General features: G+C 50.6%; 1 protein-coding gene across 3 annotated transcripts in view; it reads left to right on the forward strand.

The window, feature by feature from the left end:
* Snx8 (sorting nexin 8) overlaps nt 1-23,589 on the forward strand; it is a 71,270-nt gene extending 47,681 nt beyond the window's left edge. For all 3 annotated transcript variants that reach the window (XM_010612073.3, XM_010612074.3, XM_010612072.2), the window contains 10 exons: nt 3,058-3,236; nt 5,906-6,023; nt 9,771-9,892; nt 12,697-12,777; nt 12,993-13,153; nt 13,539-13,671; nt 15,439-15,507; nt 16,694-16,843; nt 17,842-17,991; nt 20,957-23,589. In XM_010612073.3, coding sequence (XP_010610375.1) covers nt 3,058-3,236; nt 5,906-6,023; nt 9,771-9,892; nt 12,697-12,777; nt 12,993-13,153; nt 13,539-13,671; nt 15,439-15,507; nt 16,694-16,843; nt 17,842-17,991; nt 20,957-21,070 — 1,277 coding nt within the window. In that variant the 3' untranslated portion in view covers nt 21,071-23,589. The remainder of the gene's footprint in view (nt 1-3,057; nt 3,237-5,905; nt 6,024-9,770; nt 9,893-12,696; nt 12,778-12,992; nt 13,154-13,538; nt 13,672-15,438; nt 15,508-16,693; nt 16,844-17,841; nt 17,992-20,956) is intronic.
* The last annotated feature ends 274 nt before the right edge of the window (nt 23,590-23,863 follow it).

Here is a 23,863-nt window from a genome sequence, read left to right on the forward strand (position 1 = left end):
AACTGCCCTTTTCCTACATTTTTTGTGGTATTGGTTATTGAATTCAGGGCTTTTGCACTGAGCTATAATCCCAATTCATTATTTATTTATTTTTTTAAAAAATTTTATTTTCAGACAGAGAGTCTCATTGAGTCACTAAGTTGTACAGGCTGGGTTTGGACTTGTGACCCTCCTGCCTCAGCTTTCCAGAATACTGGGGTTACAGGCTTGTGCTACCAGGCCAAGTTCCTACTTTTAGACTTCATTATATCCTGTTTCCCACACATAAATTCTGTGTTCTAGAGCAAAGGTGCTCTCCCTTCCTTCCAGAGATGCTGTTTTGTTTTGTTTTATTGAGACCAGGTTTTGCTGGGTACAGTAGTTCCGTCTGGTCCTAAATTCACACTGTACCCAATGCTGGCTTCAAACTCACAGCAATCCACCTGCCCTAGCCTCTGAGTGCAGGGATTGTAGGAGTGATTCCATGCCTGGCCCAGAGATGCTCTTTTGTTGTTGTTGTTCTGAGGATTGAATTTAGGGCCCTGCTCATGCTAGGCAGGTGCTCTACCACTTAGCTACATTCCATTTACTTGTAGACATATCTTGCTAAGTTGTCCAGGCTGGCCTTGAACTTGCCTGCCTCAGCCTCCCAATAGTTAGGATTATATAGGCATGTGCCATCACACCTGGCTGATGCCCTGGTTTTTCTTAAAAATTGAATAGTAGCCCATGGTGCCTGCCTCACAAGCCCAAGGTCCTGAGTTTTATCCTTGGTATTGAAAAAAAAAATTGAATAGTGGCAAGTAGTCATTCAGCAAATGCCCCTTGAGCCGCACTGCCAGTGTCTGTGTGCATCAGAGAACAAAGCAGACCGTCTGCCTGGTGGAGCTGCGTTCCAGGGCCGCGTCCCAGGCTTCTCTGGTGTTCCTCATGCTGTGCCGGCCAGGTCCTGGGCCATAGCTGTGTGTAGCCTGTGCCTGCCAGCCGGATGCTCAGTAGTTGCCTGCAAGGTGGACAGGCACATCTGAGAGCCTGGTTCATCACTGTGCTCCCAGAACAGGGATGAGGACACTCCTGACCCTGAAGGGGTCAGAAACAGTCTGACAGGAGTTGGGTTCCTGGGTGACTTGGAGACCTGGGCCCAGATGAGCTGAGTGTGCACACACATGTGCTGTTAAAACAGCGCAGGCGCGCACACACACACATACATACACACTCAGATACACTCACCCACACATACTCAGTAACACAAATGTACACAAGTACACTTACATACACTTCAGTATACTTCAACATGAACACACATTCAAATACAGTAATACACAAATACACAAATATACACAAGAACACGCACTCATATACACTCATACTGATCTGTACATAAATACCCATGTGCACGCATACACAAATACAGACTCACACACACTCATACACCCCTACACACAGACGTGGGTGTACTGAAGAACACCTACATACTTAAACACCCTCGTATGCACAGGCACATTCATTTGCACAAGCTGTGTGTGTGAGCTGCTCTGCGGTGGTGGTGTGTAAATTCGGATCTCAGCAGAAGCTGCTGGCTCGCAAAGGTTGAGACTTGGTGTCTGAAGGCACCTGTGCCCTTGCACTGGCCGTGCTGGCCAGCATGGGAGAGGTCATTGTTCAGAGCATGACAGGGAGACTGCAGCAGGGGCTGATGAGGCCTCCCTTAGGTGTTTCCAGGTCTACCTTGCAGCTTTCCTTTATTTTCTTCTTCAGCTGTAAGGCCAGGAAACGCAGCCATGTTTTAAATCCTGGAATGCTGAGTCATTCACACAGAACCTAGGCACCACCTGCTTTAGAATACCGCCCGCTCTGCACTGAGAGCTGCTTTAAGAATTAGGGTTACCCGGCGACCACTGCAGACCATACTGGGCAACAGAAGGGAACCCGTGCATGCTGTGCTCACACAGCACTGATTGAGTACTCCCTTCTCACCTTCACTTTGTTCATTTTAACTGCAAAGAATGTTTTTGTGTTTGTTTTATTTTGTTGCTAGTACTGGGGATTGAGCCCAAGACTTTTGCCCTCAGTGATATCTCCAACCACTTTTTTGTATTTTTGTTTTGTCACAAGGTCTCACTAAGGCTTGGCATGTACTTGTGATCTTCCTGCTTCAGCCTCCCTGGGTGTAGGAATTCCAAGTGTGCACCACCATACCCAGCAAGAGCATTTTTTTAATTGCTGTTTTTCCCTGTACTGAAAACTGAACTGACTTTTAACCCTCATTTCCTTGTGTATTTGTTTTATCTTGCAGCAAGCCATTAAGCAACAAAACTCTCTGTGGTATTTCTCTGCTTTGTGCTTTGTGAGTGAAGTGTGAGCGAAGTCTCTGTAAGGAGGCTGCATTATTAGTTTTTGGTTTGTATGTCTCCCAGCTGTAAGCATATAGGGAGTGTTTTTTTACCCCCAGTACTGAAGATTTAACCCAGGGCCTTTGTGCTGAGTTACATCACTCACCCTTTTTAAATGTTAAGGCAGGATCTGGGATGTTGCTAAGTTGCCCAGCCCGGGCTCCAACTCATGATCCTCCTTCCTCAGCTTCCCAGATTGCTGGAAGTTTTTTTTTTCCTTTCAGATTTACATGTTATCTGGCTTTTGAAAGCAGTGTATTAGTTATAGAGACACTGGGATATATGGAAATTACATTCCTTTGTTTAAACCTCTTCTTGGCTCTACTGAAGAGTATTTTTGTTTCAGTTTTCATTTCTATTAGTACATGTTTGCAGTACATAATGATTGTATTCCTCCTGGGGATGAAGACTCTGATTTGCACATAATTTATAAATATTTCACCTTGTCTCCTGACTCCCCTGACTTGACTTGGTCAGGTGAATGTCAAATGTGCAGGTGTACAACAGGTGAAGCCTTCCAGTAGTGGGTGATTTTCCAGCAGGTTACATGCCTGTTGGTCCTGACTGTGTGGCTGATGAGTTGAGGGTCTGGGGCCAGCATCCACATGTTGAGCTGATGCAGGGTGTGGGAGAGTCGGAGTTTCAAGGACCTGCCTTCACTGGGCATGCGTCTTCTCTCCTGCAGGCTCGCCAGTACACCCGGTCATCGAGTGGGGGGGATCGATGCAGATGCCTCAGGGGAACCCGCTGCTGCTGCCCTACACCCTGCAGGAGCTGCTGGCCAGGGACAGCGTGCAGGTGGAGCTCATCCCGGAGAAGAAGGGCCTCTTCCTGAAGCACGTGGAGTATGAGGTGTCCAGCCAGGTACTGCCAACTGTGTGCAGCTGTGGGGTGGTGGGCAGGAGAGGGTGGTAGGGACCAGGCCAAGGTGGTGGGAGGGGAGAGGGTCTGTGCCATTGGCTCAGAAGTATGTATGGCCCATGCATCTGGCATCAGCCAGTGCCAGCCCTGCCACATGGTCTAGTCCACCTCACCTCCATTGTACCCTGAGATCCTGTTGCTTGGGAATCTTCTTTTGAGACATGGTCTCACTATGTAGTTCAGGCTGGCCTTGAACTCACTATGTATCCCAAACAAGCTCACAACAGTCCTCCTGCCTCAGCCTCCCAAGTGCTGGGATTACAGGCATGTGCCACCATGCCTAGGTACTTGAGAATCTCTGATGGACAACCTCAGAGCACAGACTGTGGATACAGGCTTGTGCTGTGGTTGTTTTGTGGTGCTGCGGATCTCTGAGGATCACAGTATGGAGTCTAAGTAGTCAGTGAGGTTTGCATGCAAGATTGACCTGTGTCCTGTGCTAGTCCCGTGGAGTCTGAGCTCATCTATGCAGCAGTGTGGCAGTGGGTGTGGGTGTCACTCAGGTGTCATCCTGCGCTGTGTCAGCTGTGTTGGTCTGTGTTCCTTTGTCCATTATCTTGCAGTATCATGGTTTAGTTAAGGTGGATTTGGGGGAGTTTTCTTCATCCTGTAACTGAGTAATCGATAAGCTAGCACCATCTATGGGAGTGGTGTAGTCCTTGGTGTGTGTGTGTGTGTGTGTGTGTGTGTGTGTGTGTGTGTATGTGTGGATTTCTGAGGACAGAGCAGGGCCTGCATTCCTGGGGGAGAAGGTGGTCCCTCACCACCAGGGTTTGTCTGAAAAGTTTCATGAATGTCTCAAGTCTTGTCCCTGGAAAAAGGTGAGTCCAGAGTCCCAGCAGCTTATCTGTCACTACTGTCTGCTGTGTTTTGTAGTGTCAGGAATCACCAGATTTAATTCCCTCTCTCCCTTCCTCCCTCCCTACCTCCTTGTACCTTCCTTTCTTCTCTCTGTCTCTTCTTTTGTGTTTTGAGTTAGGGTCTTGCTATGTAGTCCACACTGGCCTTGAACTCACTATGTAACCCAGGCTGGCCTTGAACTCAGAGCAGTCTTCCTGCCTCAGCCTCCTGAGTGCTGGGATTACAGATGTGTGTCACCACGACTGGCTGTCTTTTTTCTTTCTTTCTTTCTTTTGCTCTACTTGGGACTGAACTCAGGGCCTTCACACTGAGCTACATACCCAGCCTCTTTTAAAATTTTGAGACAGAGTCCCAATAATTCACTAAGTTACTGAAGCTGGCCTCCAACTTGTGATCCTTGTACCTCAGCTTCCCAGAGTGCAGGGATTATAGGTGTGCAGCATAACACCTGGTAGTAAGGCTTCATAGTGTGGTAAGGCCTGTGACAAAACCATTCTAAGGTTTGTGGGTGCTCCTGCCAAGGGAAGGAGGTGGATGTGGAGGAAGCTCACTCTAAGACCACCTCAGGGATAGCACAGCCATCTGGCATCATGGTTCTTGCCTTCTCTTAGCAGTTGGGGTCCTGGGCACAGGCTGGTGTGGGGCCCCAGGTGGAGAGCACCAGCCCTTGCTCCTAGGCCTGACTTCCTGGTGGTGGGAAGCTGCTGCTGTCCCTTGAGCCGGCCTTTCCCGACTCTGGCCTGCCCACTCCTTAAGTAGGTTGGTGCCTGGTGTGAATGTGTAAGAGGAGGTGTTTTGCCTAGGCCACCTGAATGGACTCTCCACCTGCTCTCATGGACCCATGGTCTGCCTTCTGGGTGTAGGTTCCACTGTCTTCCCTGTTTGTTGTGAGTCCTGAACAAAGGCAGTGTGATGTGGGTGTGGCTTGGGTGGAGGTGGATACACTGGCCTTAATATTTTGTATCCCTGTTGCAGTATTGGGGATTGGATACAGGGCCTTCAAAATGAGCTACACCCCAGCACTTTTTATATTGAAATAGGGTCTCACTAAGTTGCTAAAATGTCCAGGATGGGGTCAAACTTGGAATCCTTTTGCCTCAGCCTCTCAGAAGTGTGGGATAGCAGGCATGCACCACCATACCTGTCTTAGTTTTTTTTTTTTATCCCCCCCAGATTTTTTTTCCTGGTGCTTGGGATTGAACCCAAGGCCCTGAACATACTGGGCAGTGTATTTGGTTTGACATTCCTCCTTATGCCTTTTTTGTGTAAGCTCTTAGGGCAGATCCAGGTTAGGTTACTCTAGTGAGTCTGGGGCTCGCTCATACCCTGACCTGGTGGCTTTCATGGTGCAGCATCTGCTGTTGTAGTCACTAATGGTCAAGGCTCAGTTTGTGCTTGGACAGCTGCTCATGTGTTTGGCAGTCGGGAGTGATGCTGGCAGTGAGCGCTGCCGACAGTGAGGCAGAGAATGAAGGACTGTTCTGTGCTGGCTTTGGAGAGAATTGCAGAGCCCACCTGAGGTGAAACAGCTCCTGGGGAGTCTTGCCAGGACAGAGCCAGCCAGACATTAGCAGCTGTATGTTGGAAGTGAAGGAATTCAAGGATTTCTTCTTCCAGTGAAGGCCTGGTGAGAGAGGATGAGGAACTGGGGGACAGAGGAGGGCATGTGGGTTCTGTGGAGTGGTGGGAGAAAAGGGGAGGGGGCTCAAAGGTTCTGATATCTAGTCTGAGCACTGAACCTCTCCTCACAGCGCTTCAAGACCTCTGTGTGCCGTCGGTACAATGACTTCGTGGTCTTCCATGAAATGCTGCTGCACAGGTTCCCGTACCGAATGGTGCCAGCCCTTCCACCCAAGAGAGTGCTGGGAGGTAAGCAGATTTTCGGACTCAGGTGTGGGTGGGGGTGAGCCACCCCCACTGCAGATGGGACATTGCTCTTGTCCTGATTCCTGGATGGGCTGGCCACATTGGCCATCAGGATGTCACCGCTGTGGCTGAGTCCCGGATACCCTTGGCTCACTGGAGCCTTCTGGCTGGATGACTTGACATGTAGGGAGGCCCTCCTCGTCCAATGTGAGAGAAGTAAACCGGTCTTTTCAGGGTTGGGACCAGGTCCTCCAAAGCTCCCGGGAGGGTGGCCAAGGACCCTGTTTGCTCGTGGTATCGCAGTTAGTTTCTTGTGTTTTCACAAAGCCCCTCAACCCCAGGCAGCGAGTGCTGAGCTGCACTGGGAGAACTCCTGGAAGAGGACAGGTGCAGATGTAAGCTGGAATCCAAGTTCCATCTTATGGGAGGTGAAACCTTACAGTTGGGTGCCACATCTTCCTGTGCGACTAGAACATTACACTGGGCAAGATGGGAGGATGTGGGCCTTCTGCAGACCCCCTAGACTGGCCTCTTCCTCACAGGGTTCCAGAACATGGGGATCTCACTGGTTTTCCCTCCTGTAGCTCTTTTCTCTAAATCTGAATAAACTCTGAGCTAGGCCAGCCATCCTGAAGCAACTAACTGGGTGCTTGAGGGGACAAAACTTGAGAACTGTGTGGTCCAATTTCTGGCGTACTGAAGTCTCTTACTATGGACATAACTACTCATGGTGGCTGCTCTCAGTGTCTGATGACAAGGTGTTTTTCCTGCCCCACCTGCACACTGGGACGGGCTGTGCCCCTCATGTGACAGTACAAGGATTGCTAAGAGTAGTAAGAACAAGCTGGGCAGGGGTAAAGTGCTGTTGCTCACTCCCCACATTAGAACTAGTTAATCGCAATCAGCTGATTAATCACATGCAGCCTTTTAGTCCTGGGATCCAGAGTTTATATAAGTGTAGCCTTGATACAGAACAACTCCTAGTCTTGACGAGGAAGATGGCTTCATCTGACTGTATTTTTCAGTAATTTACAATAAACACTGTTTCCATTTGTGGTCAAATTTGAAGATCTTTAATACATCAAGACACTTTTTTCCTGGAGTGAAAATATTTCCTCCAAATAATAGCAGTTAATAATTGAATCAATTACAGAGTGAAGTTATAAGTGATATGAATCAAGAACCCAAGTGTGTTAATTTACCAGGAAGCAAAACACATTTGTTCATAGAAGTATCAGAAAGGGATTATAGAGGACGCCTTCAATGTAGATGATCAGAGTGAGGAATCTTTTGTTTCCCAAAAGTCAGGCTCTTTGTATACACCTATAGGCCAGCTATGTGGGAGGCTGAGGCAGGAAGATCACTTGAGCCCAGGAGTTTGGGGGATATCCTGAAAGTATAGTCTCAAAACAAACAAAAACATAGATGAAACCTGGGTACCAGTAGTCTTTTTTTTTCTCAGTACTGGGGATCGAACACAAGACCTTGCTCTTTCGCCAGGCAGGCACGGTGCCACTGAGCTACATCTCTGTGTGTCACTAGTCTTTTTAAATGTGTTTATATGGTGCTCGAGATTGAACTCAGGGGCCTACACATTTAGCCAAGCACTCTACTACTGACCTGTGTCCCCAGACCTCCCGCTCTTTGAGACACTGGCCACTAAGTCTCTAAATTGCCTAGGCTGGACTTGAACTTTTGATCTGCTGCCTCAGCCTCCCAGTGTGCTGGGATTACAGTTGTGAGCCACTGGGGCTGGCTCTTTTTTTATTTTGAGACAGGGTCTCATTCATTAAGTTGCCCAAGGTTGCCTCAAACTTGCAGTCCTGTGCTGCGTCAACCTCCTGAGGAGGTGGAATTACTGGGATTCTGCACCACATCCAGCACAGTAGTCTTGATTGAAATTGATAGATCTCACTTCTCCTTGGGAATTCCTGAACCCCAAGGTGATAGGTGGGGGCGCCGAAGTGGGCCCCTGTTGCTCCTCTGTGCTCCTGGAGTCTTGTCTGGGTGTAGCCTATGCCGCAGCCCTGGCCAGCCACAGGGCTGTGCTGATCTTGCTGCTGAGGTGCTTGGTGGTATTCAGAGAGCCCTTAGGAAATGACTGCTTCTCAGAGGTGTCTCCAGGTGTAGCAGGCTTTTTGGATTTTGAGCCTATTGCAAGATCCTACCTCTTCAATTTATTGGGGATAGGAAGTTGCTACCTACTTGGCCCAGCATCTGGATCTTTGGCACTGGTCTGTAGTATTTTTTTAGACCCTTGGACAGTCTCAGTCTTGGTATACCAGGAAGAAATACTGACTAGTGCAATTATGTCACCTTGTCTGAGGTAGTACAGTCAGCAATAACAATAGCATCAGACACAGCCTAGAAAATGACAAACTGTGGTAACTATTGATTTGCCACCTTTAACTGTATGAATTATATTTGTGGTTATATAACAAAGTCTAAAATGGATCAGAAAATTGCAATATATAAGCCTTCAATATGGGGATTTTTCCTTTAGGGGAGATTTAAAGGGTTGGGGAGGGGGAATAGAGAAATAGAAATAGAGGAAGAGATTAGAAGCAAGGCTGGATGACAAAGGAAGATCACACAAACTTGGTGAAACTGGTGAAGAAGACTGGAGGGAAGGGGAGAAGGAAGAAATAAAAACAAGAACAGAACAACAAACAATAAAACTAGAAACAGGGTTCACACTCATATAAAAACAGGAACAAACAAGGAAAAAACCAAATAAGAACAAAGCCACATGGTGGCACATGCCTATAATCCCAGTATTTGGGAGGCTGAGGCAGGAAGATTGCCTTGAGTTGGAGGCTAGCCTGGGCTGTATAGCTTGTTTTAAGGCCACCTTGAACTACAGAGTGAGATCCTGTCTCAACAAACAAACAAACAAGAACAAAAACCAAAGGGGGGAAAAGACGAAAAAATTTTTAAAAAAGGAAAAAAATGTCCAGTCAAAGTGTGTCTCTTCTGTCATTGGTAAACCCCATGAGCAGATAGAGTCTAGACCTGAGTTGATTAATCCTAGCCAGCCAGACATAGGCTTTATGGCAGGATAGTGGGATAATCCCAGCAAGCCTGAACCTTTAGATCCACTGAAGTTCAGGTTGGTTTCTGGCTATGAAGCTAGAACTTGATTTGTTCAGTTCAGTCCATGTGCCCTTGCCTACTTGAACTCGTCACTCTTCACCACCACACCAGGAGCCACTAGATGGAGCCAGCCTGCTGCTGTTCTGAGATCTGAGCTCAGTTGGCTCTCTCTAAGATGGCCACTGACCAATTGCCCCCTCTGGGGAGATGTCTGAACCTTAACAGCTCACCAGCTACTGCAGTCTGCTGCATCCACTTTGTTCCACTGGTGTGTTTGTGAAGACCTCTGGGGTCGTCAGTAGTCGTCACCATGCATCTTTAGGTTCAAGCCACCCTTCCCATGTTGTGAGTCTGGGCTCCGGGTGAAAGCGCTGTCACCTCCTTCTCTTTGTTGAAATGTCTCTCTTTGATCTTCCTGTGGGGCTTCAATTCCCACTTCAGATCCTTTCTGGGTCCTGGGGACCAACTTCCCACCTTCTCTTCCTCTTTCCGCTGTATTCCAGTGTCAGGACACCAAATCTGTGAGAGACTGTTTCTCTGCTATTCACCACTCCACCGTTTTCCCGGAAGTCTGCTGCTGAGGTGTTTGGGAGCCTTTGTGGAGGCTGCATTCTCAGTGAGGCTGACTCTGTGTGGTGACCCTGTGCCCTTCTTTAGCCGACAGGGAATTCATCGAGGGCCGGAGGAGGGCCCTGAAGCGCTTCATCAACCTGGTGGCCAGGCACCCCCCGTTCTCTGAGGATGCCACCCTCAGGCTGTTCCTCTCATTCAGTGGCCCAGTAAGTGTCTCTATCCTGTGGTGAGTCCCACATGGGCTGGGTTCTGAGGTTCCTGGAGCTCATTCTCCTTCTCGAGTCTGCTTTCCTTTTCCTTCTTCTCTGCCCCCTCCTCCCGTATGGACTCCTCGAAAGATTTCATTTCATTATGGGGCTTCCTTCCTTTCCAATTAGAGGCTTGGCTACAATTTTTAAAGTCATCTTTGGTTTTTACTATGGAGGATTTTGTGTATGGTGTGGAATTGTGTGTTCGCTTTGGGGATTTAGAGTTGATATGCAGAGAGGGATGGTTTGGAAGGTCTTTGGATGAAATAGAGACCACAAATGTGATTAAGTAGAGTGGACCTTGAGTTATGACCAGCCTGACATATGAACAACTTGGGTTATGGCCAGAATTTTAGTTTTAACTTATGAGTAAAGTCTTGAGTTATGACCCGAATGCCAGTCGCTTATGCTTCCAGATAGTCTTAGATACAAATTTAACTCTTAAAGAGTTCTGGAAGGAACAGGACAACATCCTTTCCTGTGTGAGGTTAATTGAGAAATCCTGGACTAGTGTCTCTTTAAGGACCCTGAGATCTGCCTGTATACAGGAGAGAGACTTTGAAGATTGTAGAGAAGCCTGAGCCTTCATTGACCAACTTGAGTTACAACCAGCCCTTGAGAATACATTGAGTTCAGAAGTCAGGGGTGTAGTGTATTTACTGAAAGAAAGAAGAAAAAACCCCCCTTTTTTTTTTCTGGAACCAGGGATTGAACTCAGGTCCTTGAGCTTGTGAGGCAGTCACCAGAACCACTGAGCTAAATCCCTGGCCCGAAAAAAGCCCCTTTTGACTGAGAACCACTGAAGAAATAGCTGAGCTGCCTCAGCAGAGCTGGGGTATAGATCCCTGTCTGGGAAATATCCTCATGCACATTTGCCAGGAGTTAGATCAGCAGTTCCTTCCTCCAAGTTGCTGTCTACAGCCTAGGGAGAGCCGAGAGCTGAAATTGAGCTCCTGTTCCCAATGGAGTGGAGGAAGCTGCCAGCCCTTACAGGCAAGGAGGCTCTGGGATGAAGCCTTCCTCCTATCATTGTCGGATACAGAAGGGGAGTTCCCAGCAGGAAGGGAACCGCTGGGTTATCCTGTTGTAGTGACCCCTTCTTGGATGGGTACTGGGGGCAGCTGTACACTACCCTTTACCAGACTTACAGGTCAGGGTATCCAGGACACAGGCAGGATGCAGGACAGGAGACGCAGAATACGGGCGAGTCCACTGGGGGCCGCCTGTACTACACCCCATGCAAGGATGTAGGGTAAAGGACACAGGACACAGGCAGAGTCCACTAGGAACCATCCGGCCCCTCCCCTGCCCTTTAACTGGATGCAGGACAGAGGATGCATGACAGAGGTAGAGTCTACTGGGGGTGCCCGCTGCACTCTGCCTCTTACTAGCTGCAGGGTTGGGAGCACAGGACCCAGGCAGAATGAGCCTCTGACCTCTGGGAAGTCCTCAGGTTTCCCTGGTGATAACCCAGATATCTGTTAGCCTATGCAGATAGTCCTTATATACTTGTGAGCCTCTGCCTCAGCAGGGAGTGTGGCCTTTTGAGCCTAAAGTGGAGTAGAAGTCTTGATCACCAGAGGAGTGACATGACAGGACCTGGGAGCCTCTGTGTTCCAGGCAGAGGACAGGGAAGTGGGATGCACAGAGGGAGTGAGTGGTGCCTCTATTCTGTTGTGTTAAGCTCCCACCTTTCATGGATAGGGTATTACCTGTAACCTCCTTGGACCTCAGCCAACCTGCCTGCTCTGTCTGCCTTTCTGTCCTTCCTTCTTTTATTTTTGTACCTGGGATCAAAATCAGGATCTTGTGCTTATGAGGCAGGTTGGTGCCACTGCGCTAAATCCCTGCCCCCCACTTTTGAGAAAAGGTCTTGCTGTGTAATTCAGGCTGGTCTTAAACTTACTATGTAGCCTGGGCTAACCTCAAATTTGTGATGATCCTTCTGCCTCAGCCTCCTGGGTGCTGGGATTATGGACATGCACTGGACAATGTGGATTCTTTTTTTCTTTTTTTGTGGTACTGGGGATTGAACCTTGAACCCAGGGCCTTCACACTGAGCTACACTCCCAGTCCTTATTTTTATTTTTAACTTTGAGACAGGGGTCTTGGTAAGTTGCTAAGTTGCCCAGGCTGGGCTTGAATTTGGGATCCTCCTGCCTTAGCCTCCATAGTGGTGGGATTATAGGTTTAGGGTACTACTTCAGTTTTCTTTTTTGTTAAAATGAGATAATTGAGGCTGATGATCCTCAGGGCACATCTGAAATTCTAGAATTCCTTAACACTACTTATATTTAAGGTTGGTTTTACCCAGGAGGCTTCTGTTTAGAGGACTGGGCTTCAAGATCAGGGGCTGCCCTTCCTCTGCCCATCAATTGCTGGCTTGAGCTCCCTGGCTTGAAGTCCGTCCACAGGAAGATGTCTTGGCTTCTCCTTTTGGATCCTGAAGGGTCTGACAAATTGTGTCCCTCGTTGGTGGACAGAGGCTGTTACTGGGGAAAAGCCTTGTTTTTGTCCCAGAGCTGGGGGCTTGTTCCCGTGCCTGTCATTGAGTCAGGCTTTCCTGAAGTTAACGTCCAACTAAAGAAAATCTGAGAGACAGCAAAGAGATTGTGGAATACTGAGGGCAAAGCAGACACAGGGAAGTAGATCTCCCTTTTCAAGGGACACCCCTGGCTTTTGCTGATGCAGTGGCCATGCGATGGCCTGGTATCAGCATTTACTCTTTGGAACAAAGTGCAACTGTCTCCTTCCTCTTGCAGGATGTACAGAACAAGCTTAGGGAAGCAGCCCAGGGTGTTGGGGACGAATTCCTGAACTGTAAGGTGGCTACTAGGGCCAAGGTAGGTTTCTGTTCTTGAGTATTTTTTTCCCCTTTCAACTAGAGGCACAGTAATTTTAACACTGCATGGTATCATTCTGCCTCTGCTGTGTGCCCAGGATCACTGTGTGCCAGATGCACTGCCCGTTCTCATTTGACCCTCTTTCAGCGGCCCTGAAGCCAGGCTGTACCTGTCTCATGTCCAGGCCACCCGCTGTCTCTCCTCTCATCCGGCAGGACTTCCTCCCGCCTGACATCCAGACTCAGTTCGCCGTGAGCCGGGAGCTCATTCGCAACCTCTACAACAGCTTCTACAAGCTGCGGGACCGGGCCGAGCGGATTGCCTCTAGGGCCATCGACAATGCAGCTGATCTTCTCATATTTGGGAAGGAGTTGAGGCAGGTGGCCCTTGGGTCTGTGGCGTTCTCCAGGTGTGGTGGGTTGTGGGCAAGTGGGGCATCATATACAGGAGGAAAAGCTGGGGATTTCAGCTGGGCAGTGCAGATTCTTGCCAGCCTCCCACACTGTGGTTTTCCCTATGTAAGGATTAGTTGGTGACATGGCTCATTATCCCTGAGAAGGAGGTGCTTGGGCTTGGCAGGGCTCCTTCTCTGTCTGCAGGGGCACAGGACACTCTCCCCTCTGTCTTAGTTTCACCTGGAATGGGGCCCTGCATCCCACCTTCCTCTCTGTTCTCCGTGTTCCTTGGGCCCCTTTAGGAGCTGAGGCTGAAGGCAGGACACGTCATGAATGTCTCTTGCCTGTGTGCTTCACTTCCTGCAGTGCCTTAGGGTCTGACACGACCCCGCTGCCCTCCTGGGCCACTCTGCACCTGAGCACCTGGGCCTCGCTGAAGCAAGCTCTGAAGGGCCTGTCTGTGGAGTTCGCAGTGCTGGCAGACAAAGCTGTGCAACAGGTGAGTGGCCTCCTGCTCCAAGCAGCTGTCCTCTGTGCAGGAAGTGCTGTCTCTCAGTGGGGGAGTACGTCCTGCTGTGCACGCCACAGTCCTGAGCACTGAGTGATCACCACCCCCTGTGAGGAGGTACTACCTGTCCCAGTCTGTTCTGGATCACTCTGAGCCAGGTATGCTTGGGAGAGGGCTGCGAGGGATGCAGACACGCTGGGTTCTGGTCTCTTGATTGCTGACTTTGCTGAGATTAGAAGATGGAATTTGTTTTTTCCCTTTGTAGTTCTAGAGATTGAACCCAGGGCCTTTGCACTGAGCTACATTCCCAGCCTATTTTTTGAGACAGGGACTTGCTGGATTGCCTGGCTTGGAATCTGTCTTTGAAACTATAATCATGGGCTCCAGAACATACTTTTGGGTGGGCCGAATAATTCCCATTTTGCAGAATGACAGGGTAACTTAACTCATCAGAATAACTAAGCTCTCAGCATTGAAGGGGTGCTATCTTCCTTCCACTGACACCCAGATTCTCTTCCTACCCTTTCCCACTCGACACCCAAAGGCCTCCTCTTCTTCCTACCCCGACACCCACTTAACTTCAGGAAGTGCTGCTGCTATTCAGCAGGATCTGTATTTAGAAATCTGCAAAGAATCTGGTAGTCTTTGGGGACTCATTTGAAGATGCGGTAGTTACTGTCAAACTTAAAGGCTCATCTGGGGCTTTTACGTTATGAAGCTGTCAACTAATTTTGAGGGTATCAGCTTGTTGCTTACTTTTGGGGGAAATGGTCTTTAAGCTGCTAATAGATAGTTATAAATAAATTAATGTCCCTGCCAAGGTAGTGGAGCTCCATTGTCTATGTGCTGGAACCACCTGCTGGCCATTTGGGGGCTTTGCTTGCTGGGGGTTGGGTGCTCAGATGCAGATGTGATATGGGGCCTCTGGGGTGATCTACTGCTGATGTGTGTGTGCACTGGGAGGCCAGGACAGTCTCCATGTGGCAGTGGTGGTCACTTGTATCCCCAGGATGCTGAGGGCAAGTCCCAGAGCTGGGTTTTTCCTCATTAGTTTATTTTTGGGGTACCGGAGATCGAGCTTGGGACCTTGTGCTTGCAAGGCAGGTGGCAGAACCACTGAGCTAAATCCCAGCCCTTTCCTTCGTTAGCATGAGGGCTCAGGTGCTGCAGGCTCATTGGCACCTGTGTTTTGGCTGCCCTCGATTTGCTGCTTGAGCCAGAGTGACAAGGACCCTGAGTCTGCCTCCTTCCTCCCTTGCTCTGGCCATCTACATATGACCCTTTCTCGTCCCCCTTTTCCGTCACAGCGCCAAACCATCTCTGCCCACTTAACTCCTTCATACCTCTCTGGTGGCACATCCTTTTTGCAGCTGTGTCTCTCTCCCCTCATGCCCCGCCCAGACCTGCATTCTGTCCCTTCATTAAAGCACCAACTCTCTTGGCTGTGCCTCTTTGGACACAGCCACAGCCTCCAGCGACACTGCACAGGTGTGTGAGTATGGGGTGAGACACAGGTCATAGAAAGCTGAAGGAAGACATGACAGTATGGGGGCAGCAAGAGCAGGGGATGTGCCGCCCTGTCCCCAGCAGAACTGCTGGGTTTGAAAGGGTCTGCCTGGTCTTGGGCAAGAGCTGTCATGCAGAAAGCATGAGGTGGTGGCTCTGGGAAGACAAGACCACCAGGCTTTACACAGCAGGGGCCCCAGCGTCCCAAGTCCTGTGTGGGTCTGTGTTGAATACCTCACCCTTGTTTCCTAGGGCAAACAGGAAGAGAATGATGTGGTGGAGAAGCTGAACCTTTTCCTGGATTTGCTTCAGGCCTATAAAGTGAGTCTGGGCTGCTCTGTGTGCAGGGTCAGAGCTTTTGAGAGTGACCTTGTGACACTTTAAGGGTGTGACTCTGAGGACTCTGAGGAGTAGAGGGGCAGGGCCGTGCAGGAGGACAGGTCTTTCATGGCCTGCTGATGTCTCCCCACAGCTTGCCTGCACCCCTGCAGCTTCCCTCTTGCTGGGAGAGGGAGGTGCTTGACCTGGGCATGGAAGCCTTGTGTGTGTTTTCGGGGGTGGGGGTTGAACATCAGGGTTCTCCTTCAGAATCTAGGGTGCCTGGCCCAGCAGGAAGGGAATTCATCCAGGAGCAGGTGGAGTTTGCAGGAGGTCACCCTCAGTTCAGGGCAGGGGAAGCCTTCTGAGCAGGGAATCTGTGACAAGATGATTTTTGTGTGTGTGTGTGGTACTGGGGATCAAACTCAGGACCTTGTACTTATGAAGCAGGCGGTGGAACAACTGAGCTAAATCCCCAGCCCAAGATGAATTCTGATAGGCAGTTTTTGGAGCCAGGGACTCCTTGCCACTGAGCAACTCCTTCCTAGTGCGGCACTCAAGGAGAGCTGTCTTCGGTGCCTAATGGAGAACATTCTAGAAGGCATACCACTCTGCTACTTCTGGCATGGTAGCAGATGGTTTCTAGAGGCTAATGCTGATTCCCCTGAGGTTTCTGATGTGGTTGTTTAGGGTCCCACCCTTTGATGCCAGTGAGTCTTCCTTTCAGGGCTGCCCTGTCTTCTGCTGACCAGATACCTGCTCTCTGGAACCGGGTAGTGTTTGTAGTCTGAAGTCTGGCACTATCCTGGGCTCTGTACTCCACTCTCCTTCTAACCTGGGTTTATTGTATATAGTATTTTGCTTTGGGGCCTAGGGTATTCTGTGCTATGAGTCCCCACACATTTGGAACTAGCATGTGTCCCTGGGTCTGATCAGGGCCTGGCCCTGAACCACTCTGCTCCTTGGTTGTTTCCTGAGTGAGGATGAGTGTAGTGTGGACAGCCGGTTGTCCAGAAGCTTATTACTGCTGTGTCCCTGACTCCTCCCTCTCCTCTGGTGAAGCTTGGTGTTTCCTCCTGTGGAAGGTGGGAAATCCTAAAGTTGGTGCAGTGGGAAGGGCTCCAGACTGTGCCTTGGTGCTGGGTCCCTCTGGATAGGTGCAGTGGCAAGTGCATGTTGCTCCCTGCAGGACCTGTGTGAGCGGCATGAGAAGGGCGTGTTACACAAGCACCAGCGGGCCCTGCACAAGTATGGGCTGATGAAGAGGCAGATGATGACTGCCACTGTCCAGAACTGCGAGCCTGAGTCTGTGGAGCAGCTCGAGTCCCGCATTGTGGAGGTAGGGGTGGGCGGGATGTGTCTGTGCAGTGTCAACGCCCCCAGCTGCCCCAGGGACATGCTTCCTTCTTGTTCACGGTGCTGTAGCCCTGGCTCTTGGTTCCCTGGAGCTTTGCTGTAGTGGCTGCCTGCTACCGACCGTAGGGCAGCTAACACGGGATTTCACGAGGAGATACAGGTTCTCTGAAAGGTTAGGGTTAGGGTTCGGCGATGACAGTCAGACAAAAGCACTCAACACCGAGGTGAAGTTTGCCAATGCTGCTGCAATTTTATTTCTAACTCTAGGTGTTTATATACTAGTTTCAAGGGCACACCTCAAGAGTGATTTCAGGCACAGGCAGGCATGAGAAAGATAGACAATAGTACTGTAAAAACTAAGACCACAAGGTCAAGTTAAGACCACACCTATATACCATCACAAAAGCTAAGACCATTAAGTCAAGGTAAGACCACACCTATACGCAGTCAGAAGGGGAAGTTTGTAAAACAAAGGACTGGCTTTAGCATGTCACCTTCAGGATCACCTTCAGGACTTCACAGTCCGGGGCTCAGGGTCAGCACTTTGGCCGCCCGTCCTCTTGTGCCTCAATACCTCCCCATCTCTAGGAACATCTAATTGTTCCTGACCTTTCCTGGGCCCAGAATACAATTCTACAGATAATGAACAAATAGTAATAAAGACAAAATAGAACAGAATTACAAATGAACCCAATGTCCCCAAACTGCAGGCAGAGAGGCCAGCTATTCTCTTCACGGCTGACTTTGCATGCGGTGTGTGCCAAGGACCTCCAGGAGGCTTAACCCTGTGGGGACGATACCTCTGGTCTGGTTTCTGCCAGGTGACCGGCATTGTCACACAGACTCTACTGGAGTGGTCGTGGCAGCTGCCTACAGAGGGCTGGCTGAGCCTGGGCTCAGGCAGGTGGTATATGTGGGCCTCGGGGCTCCTCTTGCTGGCATCTGCTGGCCCAGGTGCACAGGGGGCTCTTTTCCTTACAGCAAGAGAACGTGATCCAGACCATGGAGCTTCGCAACTACTTCTCCCTGTACTGCTTGCATCAGGAGACACAGCTGGTCCACGTGTACCTTCCCCTCACCTCCCACATCCTTGGGGCCTTCGTAAACTCTCAGATCCAGGGGCACAAGGAGGTGAGGCCTGCCCTGCCCCTGCCCACACCAGTGCCTTCCTCTTGACAGCCACCCTTCCCCAGGCCTGCACCTCTGATGCCAGAGACCTGGGGAAGTTATTTACATCAGTGAGCAGAACTGGGGCCTGCATGAAGCTTAAAACACAATTCTTGTTTGGATCTCTTGGTCTCATATGGCCAAAATGATAATTAATTCTGAAGTTGTTCTTGTGGTTCTTGGTGGGAGGAGGAGCAGAAAGAGACCAGAAGAAATAGTTTCTTTCCTTCCAGAAGGAATGGAGAAGTCAGAGGGAAGGCATATGGTTGAGAGGAGGGATGCTGGGAGTCAGGTTTAACAGATAGGAGTGTGATCAACTGGATATTTTTCTGGAACCTGTGGTCAGCATCCTCCAGTCTTAGAGAAGTGGTGTTATGAACTGTCCTGAGGGACCCTCTGGGCAAGAGTGATCTAGAGCTGATAACTCCAGGGTCCATCTTTGATGCTTCATTCACTCTTCTCAGCAGTAACATGTGTCTCTCCGAACAGCCTAGAATACTTGTGTGTCTGGCCAGGGCTGAAGCAAAACTTAAAAAATGATTGACAGACATGGTGGTACACACCTGTAATCCTAGGCCTCTGGGAGGCTGAGGCAGGCGGATTGCAAAGTTCGAGCCTAACTTGGGCAACTTGGCAAGACCCTCTCTCAAAATAAATAAAAAAAAAAGAGCGAGGGATGTACCTCATTGCCAGTGTGCTGGATTCAACATCCTGTACTGCCGAAAACCCATTTTCCCTTCATTTTGTTCATCTTTTCTGGCCCAGGTATAGCTCCCACTTTCTGATCTTCCCTGGCCTGGCTGCCTTCCTTTCCAAGTGATCAGTGGTGCCTTCTGCTGGCACTGGGAGCACAGTCCCCTCCTAAAGAGACACATCTGTGCGTGGGCACCTTCAGCCCCTGGAACTAGGGAAAGAGCCCAGGCTCAGAGTTATTGAGCTTTCAAGTCCCTTCTGCATGACTGCTGCAATTTCTCCTGACCTCTGCAGCTCAGTTTCCCTATGGAAAATGGTGGAAAGCATGGCCCTTCCAGTTTCCTGAGGTTGGCTGGGCCATCTGGGATTGGTGCTGGGCACAAGCTGATTCTAATGTTCCTGTTACCTACGATACACAGAGAAATAGGCCAGTGAGTGGGCAGTGGCCTCTAATGCCTTGGCCAAGGCTTGTCCAGAGCCTAGGGGAGGATCAGGGATAAGTCACATGAACTCAGACCTGAAACTCAGGGAGGTCACTGCAGTGGTTGGGGTGGGGTGACAGATGGAGGTTACCAAACCAACCAGGAGTAATCAGGACTGACCAGCAGCCAGACTAGCCCTGCCATAGAGAGGAGAACTGCCTGGGTGTCTGGCCCAGATGTGGAATTGAGTTTCAGAGGCTGCCTTTGACCTGCACAGTCAGAATCAGTGGGGAAAGGGCTCAGGATTTGTGCTGTCAATAGGATGCCCGATGGCTAGGGGGACAGGAGGGTCATCGTTCGAGTGAGAAGTCACCTCAGTCCAAGACAGAGGTTCCCGTGCTGCTGGAGGTACTCATAGTGTTTGGTATTTTTCACAGTACCCCCAGGCCAAAGGAAATTTTTGCATTCTGTTGATTAATGGGGTCCACATATCACAGCCTTCATATAATCTTATAAGCGGTGTTCCTATCCCTAATAAAATACTCCATGGTACCCTGTAGGTTTGCTGGGATGTGAGGGTGCCTTCAGGGCACAGTTTGGGAAATGCGGGCCCAAATGGAGGCAGTAGCATGGGTCTGGAGAAAGCTGTATGAGCTTTCCTGTCCCTGGACAAAATACCTGACATCTTCAATTTAAAGGAGGAGAGGTTTAATTTGCTTATGGTTTCTGTGCATGGAACCTGGCAGAAGGATGTGGCAGAGGAAAGCTGCTTAGTTCATGGAGGCCAGGAGTCAGATCAGGGGACCTGCATCAGAGAGGAAGGGGCCAGGGACCAGACCAGGCTGAGACCTCCAAGGCCACACCTCTGTGACCCACACAGACTCACCCGGAATTGTGCTCCACCAGTCCTGGGGCAGATCCCAGAGCTAGTCAAGTTGACACTCCACCTTAATCACCATGGAGGCAGTGTAGAAAGGTCAGGAAGGTGAGGTGACATCTTGGGTGACTGGTTTCAGGCCTAGTTGTCTGGGTGGCTGGTGACTGTGACCAGCGATGGCAGGGCTGCATTCCAGCCAGGCATATTGTTGTGTCCTGAGCTGTGAGCAGTCTCTTTACTGCCAATGACTTGCTAGTCCTGCCTCCTAGTGTGGATTGGATGTTACCAGTGGCTGGACCTCACTAGTGCAGGCCAGGACCACATGCTGCTCTTCTATCCTCAGCTTATGGCTAGGCTTCCCTGATGCCCACTGTGTCTAGATGTGAAAGTGCCCAGTGGGTCATTAGGTCCGATGTCAGGATCCCGTTTTGTTCAGTTGGTGGACATAGCCTTCAGGTTTGACCTCCTGGGCCAGGCGGAAGGCCAGTTGCAAAGCTGTGGGACACAGTGCTATGAGAGACACCCCACCCGCTTTTCCTTTCTCTGAACCCAGGGGTGTTCTACCACTTAGCTTCATTCCTAGTTGCTTTTAAGATTTTTTAAAATTTTGAGACAGGGTCTCTAATTTGCCCAGGTGGGACTCAAACGTGATCCTCTTGCCTCAGCCTCTTTCGGTGCTGGCAGTCACATTTCTTAAAGTTCCACATGGATTGGATGGTGGCCCTTTTGTCCTGCATGTGGGACTGGGGATGAGCCACCTGTGACCTCTGGATGACCCCCACTGAGGAAGCAGGGCGGGCTGATGTGCCCTCACTTCTAGGAGTTATGTGGATATGGGGGAATGAGGGGGGTTGACTGACTGTAGGCCCTCTGCTGGTCTCCAGACATGGAGCCGCCATGTTCCAGGTGGGCGAGGTTGTGCCTTTCTCTCCTGCAGATGAGCAAGGTGTGGAATGACCTGAAGCCGAAGCTCAGCTGTCTCTTTGCTGGACCCCACAGTGTGCTGACTCCACCACGGTCCCCTGCAGAGGACAGCCTGTGTCCCCACTAGTGCCTGAGGCCACAGTGGAGCTCCCTGTGACTCACTAAAGCCTCTTTTCAAATGGTGTGTCCCTGGCTAATTCCCTTCAGATGGTGGCCACTGCCCCGTGGTGCCCGGAGGAGCTGAAGCAGAGGAGCTCATGCTGCCCAGGTCTGCAGGGGCATAGCCAGCTCTCTCCACCCTGCTTCTGGGTGGGAGGCTGCACTCCTGATCAGCCCTGTGGTCTGTAGGCCTGGTGGAGAAGTTGGGGTTCTCTGGGATGGTTTTCTCTTGGTGGCCAGAGTAGGGTAGGGGGGCAAGGGTCATTCCCACACTGCAAGTCATGCCTGGGGTATACTAGGGGCCCCCCAGGTACCAGAACAGTCCAGAGGGCTCACCTGGTCAGCTGAGCAGGGGAATGGGTGGGCAGGACTATCCTGTGGCCGGCAGCCATCAGGTGAGGAGATGGCCAGTTTCTGATGGGGAAAGGTTGGATTGTGGATTTGGGCCCCATACATAGGTGGTTGGGTCATTGCTTTGTGCATTAGAACAGGTGAGGCAGGAAGGCCAGCTGATTTAGAATGTTGCTGGTATAGTGCAAGTGTTCAGGGAACATGCTCCAGTGAGAGCCTACAGAGCCTAGGCTGGGGCTGCCCTCCAGGTCAGGTGTCCCGAGCTACCCTCTGCACACATCCGTGATCCTGAGGGTGCCACATCTTGAGTCAAGAGCAAGTGCACTGAGATCTCTGAAGTGATGGCGTGGAGGCTCCTCCTGCCTGTCTGAGGCTGCAAGCTGCTATTCCTTTATTAATCTTTGGGTGGTCCGATTGAGGCCAGGCCGTGGGACACTGAGCCAGTGGACAGGTGGGGTGCAGGGGCAGGAGACTGCTGGCTGGGCTTTGGAGGCAGCATCACTTGGACTGAGCTTTTGAAACCCTTTTCCTTTTTTGGAGGCTGCAGGCCCTCCTGCCTACTTGACCAGGGGAGGGCACATCAGGTTGAGGGAAGCCAGCTTCCTGCTCTGTGGGTCAGGTCTGGGTGATGGCTGCTCTCATCCTTCCTGTAATGGACACACAGGAGGGCCCCTGGGTGTCATTGAGCCCTGTTCTCATTGGCCAGGGACAGACTGGTGAGAAGTGGCATGCAGCATTTCTGAAGTTTCTTCCCTCGCATGATTCCTGCCTGCTGCCCATTTCCCTTCCCGGGTAGAGGGAGGCCCAGCTGGCTTAGAACCCCATGGGCAGTGGCCCTCACACTGACAGGCCATAGGGTGAATTAGAGCCACCTTGTTCTGGCAGATAGCTGTGTGGGACCCACCAGGAGGATGTGGTGGCTGTGGGGACTCAGTGCCCCCTGCTGTGTGGATGGACAGACTACCTGTGACTTCTGACACAGTGCTGGCCATTGGGCAGACTGTCCCCTGTGGTTCGGGGTGGCTCATGCCTGTGACCTCCTGCTGAGATGAGGCCCTGGGGTCAGGGGTGAGCGTCTCCAGGCTGGGGAGGCCACATTCTCCACACAGGCTGAGAAGAGACACTCCTAGCATGCCTTCAACAGGAACTGTGTGTGTGTGTGGGGGGTGGTACCAGGAAGTAAATCCCGGGCTGAATGTGCTAAGCAAGTACTTTACCACTGATTTACCCCTCCCCCTAGCCAATCTTTGAAAATTTCGAGAAAATGTCTGCTAAATTGCTCAGATTGGCCTCAAACTTTTGATCCTCCTGCCTCAACCTCCTGAATAGCTGGATTACACGTGTATGCCACCATGCCTGGCCCAAACGAACTTTATCCTTTAAAGAACTGGCAGGGAACCTGAGTGAGCAAGTGACTTGAGATTGCTTAGCTGATGGCCTCTTGCAGCAGTGAGACTAGGTAGGAAGACGGGGAGGTTAGCCTGCACGGCCTGCAGTGCCTGTGTCCCAGGAGTGGATGTGGATGGAAGCTTCCTTATTTGCTGCCTGCCCTCTTACCCCTAGGTGCTTTAGGAAGGGACCTGCTGGAACTGCTAGAACAGCACCCCAGGCTCGGCCTGGCAGTGTCTGCTCAGTTTTGATCTACTTCTGGCTCCAAAGTGAAGGTCTCATGGTGGCAGGGGATCAGGAGTCCTGACCCCCTTTCTGCTGTCCTGCTGCCTGAGTCTCTGTACTCTACTATGGCCATGCTTGGCCCGAAGGAAGGGTGCTGGGCACCATCCTCACAGGAGATGAGGCCTGGTGTGCACAGGCTTGCATTCCTGGTGAGGAAGGCTGAGGGGAGTACAGCTGGGGTCTCAGTTGGTGGCCACATGGCCAGAGGGAGGTGACTGCCAGTGGGAAGTACAGGGCACATTTGTCAGGCCCGCCAGAGTGGAGGAGTGGGGCTGGGCCTGTGGCCAGGCAGGAAAGGATTGCTGTGGGCCTGCATGGGACCATGAGCTGAAATCAGCACTGCTCCTGGTGTTCAAGGCCTTTTCTTGCTTTGGCTTGAGCCAGGTGTTATGTAAGAAGCACTTTCCATGGCTGCAGGAATCAGGTACTGCCACACCCAATAAACTGGAACTGTTTACACAAGACCTGCGTTCTGTAGTTTTATCCATAAACTCCTGTGAAGTTGTTAAACATGTCTGAAAGTTGGGTCAAGCTGTAGGTTCTTTGTACAATGGGTGTTTTGCTCTTCCCCTTCTTCCTGGTGGTGGCCCCTATGGAGAAGAAACAGCCCCTCCTTGTGGGGCAGGGAATGGGACAAGCTTGCAACACTTTTAAACTTGGGGTTTGACACCGAGCCCTTGACCATGATTCAGTGTCCCCTTTCACAGGGTAATGGTGAGAGGACAACATGTTTTCT

This window comes from Fukomys damarensis, unplaced genomic scaffold (assembly GCF_012274545.1).
Source record: "Fukomys damarensis isolate Sample0158 unplaced genomic scaffold, DMR_v1.0_HiC HiC_scaffold_17, whole genome shotgun sequence".
In the NCBI taxonomy this organism is placed as follows: domain Eukaryota; kingdom Metazoa; phylum Chordata; class Mammalia; order Rodentia; family Bathyergidae; genus Fukomys; species Fukomys damarensis.